This window comes from Hordeum vulgare, chromosome 6H, assembly GCF_904849725.1.
Source record: "Hordeum vulgare subsp. vulgare chromosome 6H, MorexV3_pseudomolecules_assembly, whole genome shotgun sequence".
Lineage (NCBI taxonomy): Eukaryota > Viridiplantae > Streptophyta > Magnoliopsida > Poales > Poaceae > Hordeum > Hordeum vulgare.
The window spans coordinates 15082769-15087215 of NC_058523.1; the positions used below are offsets into that span (position 1 = coordinate 15082769).

Below are 4447 nucleotides of genomic sequence, written 5' to 3' on the forward strand. Positions count from 1 at the left end.
CATGAAACCCTTCACGAATTACACTCTAAGAAGCTTAACGGAGTCTTATTTAAGGTAGACTTCGAAAAGGCTTACGATAAAGTCAAGTGGTCTTTCTTGCAACAAACTCTACGCATGAAGGGGTTTAGCGAGATTTGGCGAAAACATATCGATTGTTTTATAAAAAAGGGCAGTGTCGGTATTAAAGTAAATGATGATGTGGGTCATTTCTTTCAGACACTGAAGGGACTAAGGCAAGGAGATCCTATGTCACCTATTTTATTTAACATTGTAGCAGATATGTTGGCGCTAATGATCACGAGGGCTCTTGACAAAGGGTTAGTAGGGGGGCTGGTACCACATCTAGTTGATGGGGGGGGGGGGGGGGTTCCATCCTACAATATGCGGATGACACAATCTTCTTCATGGAACACGATCTCAAAAAAGCCAGAAACATGAAGCTAATATTATGCTTATTCGAACAGCTATCTGGGCTGAAGATTAACTTTCATAAAAGTGAACTTTTCTGTTTTGGAGACGCAAAAACAGAACAACTCACTTATAACCAACTTTTTGGGTGTGAGGGTGGTACGCTACCATTTACGTACTTATGAATACCTATTCACTACCGAAAGTTAACTATCAAGGAATGAAAGTGTATCGAGGATCGGTTTGAGAAAAAATTGAGTTGCTGGAAGGGCAAGCTATTATCCTATGGAGGACGATTGGTTTTAGTAAACTCAGTGTTGACTAGCATGCCAATGTTTCTTCTATCCTTTTTTGAAGTACCAGTTGGGGTGCGAAAAAGGTTCGATTTTTACCGATCCCGATTCTTTTGGCAATTTGATGAGATCAAGACCAAATATAGGCTGGCTAAATGGGATATTATCTATAGACCAACGGATCAGGGAGGGTTGGGGATTGAAAATCTAGAGGTGAAGAACAGGTGTCTGCTCAGCAAGTGGTTGTTCAGACTATCAGTGGAAACTCAAGGCATGTGGATGCAAATACTCAAGAACAAGTATCTACAGCAAAAAACCTTAGCCCAGGTCACCGTGAGATCTGGTGATTCACCTTTTTGGAAAGGCCTAATGAGGACAAAAATGGCATTTTTTAACAGAACTAGATTCATCATAGGCAATGGTGAATCTACTAGATTCCGGGAGGATACTTGGCTAGGTGACGAACCACTAGCTCTTCAGTATCCGCAGGTGTATAATATTGCCCAGCGCAGACAGGCGTCCGTTGCGGCAGTGTTAAGGGAGACTCCTCTCAACATTCAATTTCGCAGATCACTAATTGGCAATAGATGGGTTACATGGTTACATCTAGCCAGAAGGTTAATGGATGTTAGTCTTTCTGATGATCCTGATTGCATTATTTGGAGGCTGACCTCCAATGGTATATTCTCGGTTAAATCAATGTATGACCATTGTATTGATAATTCAATTATCCCAAAATCAAGGCATATTTGGAAGGTCAAAGTTTCCCTTAAGATAAAAATCTTTTTGTGGTTTCTTCACAAAGGAGTTGTTTTAACTAAGGATAACTTGGCCAAGCGAAATTGGAAAGGAAACAGACGATGTAGCTTTTGTCAATCCCCTGAATCAATTAAACACCTCTTTCTGGACTGCCCTATGGCTAAAATCTTATGGCGTTCAATACATGTCACTTTTAACATTTCACCGCCTAATAGCATTAACATGTTGTTTGGGACATGGATTGACGGGGTTAATGTTACTTTCGCCAAACTATTTAGAGTTGGAATATCTGCACTTTTGTGGGCTATATGAAATTGTAGAAATGAGCTTGTTTTTAACAGACAACAATGTATCAACTTTTTGCAGGTCATCTGCAGGGCTACCGCATTGATCCGCATGTGGTCCTTACTCACCCCTGTGGTAACCAGGGAGCCTTTGTTTACTGGATGTGTCCGATGGGAGATGGTAGCTCAGGCTATATTTAACCGATTTGGATGGCGTCATGCTGATAGAATATGGATATAGTCAACTACGCCTATTTTTTCCATCGGTTTTGGCGTTGATCGGCATGTAATTCATTTTCGCAGCTTTTCGGTCTACTTTGTACTTTGTGTTGAACTGTTACTGTACTTAATAAATGGCTGTATGCATCGCTCGATGCAGAGGCCGGGGCGATGCCTCCTTTTCGAAAAAAAAATCATACATGTTCTTATGATAGTGGAGCAGCACAAATGGTGTGCTCGTTGTGACGCCAGTTATGTTATGTTTGTTTGTAACATCAGTTAAAAAAAAATGTCCGAGCACACCACGAGGTCACCGATCCGCACCTCGACCCTCCCAACCAACCAACGCCAAGCACGTGGATCACCGAGGGCAATCCCGGAACTTCTTTTCCCGAACGTTCACCGCAAACCGCCTCGGTCCAGGTTTCCCGACCACCCCTCATCTATAAATTCCCACCCCAAGCCTGCCCACCCCTCGTCCCAGCCGTCCGAGTTTCCAACCCCTCAACGAATCCCGCAGCGCAAGTCGAGGAACCGACGACGAGATGGCGCGTACGAAGCAGACCGCTCGGAAATCCACCGGCGGCAAGGCCCCCCGCAAGCAGCTCGCCACCACCATCGTGCGTCCCGCCTCCTCCCCCTTTTCCCGTCCGTTTCATGAGGATTTCGTTGACGATCGTTTCTTTTCCCTTTTCCCGTCCGTTCCATGAGGATTTCGCTGACGATCGTGTCCGTTTCAGGCGGCGAGGAAGTCGGCCCCGACGACCGGCGGCGTGAAGAAGCCGCACCGGTACAGGCCGGGAACGGTGGCTCTGAGGGAGATCCGCAAGTACCAGAAGAGCACGGATCTGCTCATCCGCAAGCTGCCGTTCCAGCGCCTGGTGCGGGAGATCGCGCAGGACTTCAAGACGGACCTGCGGTTCCAGAGCCACGCCGTGCTGGCCCTCCAGGAGGCCGCCGAGGCGTACCTCGTCGGGCTCTTTGAGGACACCAACCTCTGCGCCATCCACGCCAAGCGCGTCACCATCATGCCCAAGGACATCCAGCTCGCCCGCCGCATCCGTGGCGAACGCGCATAAAACCCTAGATTGGAGATCGATCGATCCTACATTGTCGCGCCGTTGGTTGTAAGCTAGCAAGCTAGTTGATTCGCTTCTGGTTTCTGGACGTGTTATATACTATACTTAGTACTACCTCGTGATAGGGAACTTTTGTTTCCTTGTAAATATCATAGTATGAATCGAATAAATGTCTTGCTGCTTCTTTCTTTTGGTTATATATGTTTGCCGTAATGTGAAACAACTGCCCTATTGGCCTCTCGCTGAGCAATCACGAAATCATTCGCTTCTGCTCTTTCAACCGTCGTTTGTGGGGAAATTGGATCCATTGGGTCTCCAAGAATGTGTTTCAATTCGTACTACTCCTAAATTACAGAATGTTGTCGAAAATTGTACGTTGTACTATTATATACTCATGTATACTACTCCAATATAAGAAAAACATTGTATAAATCCAGTTCATGTTTCAACAACAAAAAATCTGAAAAAGTGTAGCTTAAAAATTAGCCTTGAGAATCTAATACAGATAGAAGTAAGTGCCTATGAACGAAGTGATTTTATACTTTTGGAGACGTATTACTTCCTTTGTTCCCTAGGACAGACCGGCTCACGCTTCCGAAGAAATGAATGTATCTAGATGTATTTGCTTCTAGATACATCTATTTTTATCCATTTATGTGACAAGTAATTTCGAACGGAGGGAGTATTCTTCTTCTTTCCTTCCCCGCATTTCTTCCTTTTTATTCTGCCAGCTCGCTCTCGTAGCCCCTCCTCTGTCAATACCTCCCACCAGATGGCATGCGCTGGCGACCATACCCCTGCATCACAGCCGTTGGAGCTCTCCAAGCCCAACATGACGACCATCGATGCTGGAAGCTGCAATGACCACCACGCGGAGCTATAAACACAATGCCGAATGCTACAACCGTTGCCCGGGGAAGCTGCAACCAGCATCAATGGAAGCTATAGTGTGCAATGGGAGGCGTCCTTTTTTTTTTTTGCTAACCGACTCCACTTTTTGCTAAGACCAGATTCATTTTTTTGCTACAACTCAGGCTGGCCGTGGGGCACTGAGCATGGCGAGGACGGGCAGCGCTGCTCTAGGTAACAATTGAAGTTTTGAGTTTTTGCTACATGCTACAACCGTCATTGCAAATTGCGACTACTGGCATCCCATCCGGCTACAACCAGTATCACCATTATGCCCAAGGACCCAGCTTGCCTGCCAGATCCGTGGCGACCGCGCCTATATCCCTAGATGGGAGATCCTACATTATGTTCGTTGTAAGCTAGCTAGATGATTCGCTTCTGGTTTCTAGATGCGTTATATATTATACTTAGTACCTCATGATAGGCAACTTTTATTTCTTTCTAAATATCATATTCGGAAACAAATAAATGTTTGCTGCTTTTTCTTTTGGTTATG

At 45.3% G+C, this 4447-nt stretch overlaps 1 protein-coding gene across 1 annotated transcript; it reads left to right on the forward strand.

The window, feature by feature from the left end:
- Nucleotides 1–2482: 2482 nt before the first annotated feature.
- On the forward strand, nt 2483–3108 carry LOC123406049 (histone H3.3-like). The gene is made up of 2 exons (XM_045099547.1): nt 2483–2583; nt 2704–3108. The coding sequence occupies exons 1-2, from the start codon at nt 2509–2511 to the stop codon at nt 3040–3042; spliced, it is 414 nt and encodes a 137-aa protein (XP_044955482.1). The 5' UTR covers nt 2483–2508; the 3' UTR covers nt 3043–3108.
- The last annotated feature ends 1339 nt before the right edge of the window (nt 3109–4447 follow it).

Coding starts and splice junctions, on each gene's coding strand:
- LOC123406049 (XM_045099547.1), top strand. CDS start 2,509: ATGGCGCGTACGAAGCAGACCGCTCGGAAATCCACCGGCGGCAAGGCC. Junction 2,584..2,703: donor AGCAGCTCGCCACCACCATC/GTGCGTCCCGCC, acceptor TGTCCGTTTCAG/GCGGCGAGGAAGTCGGCCCC.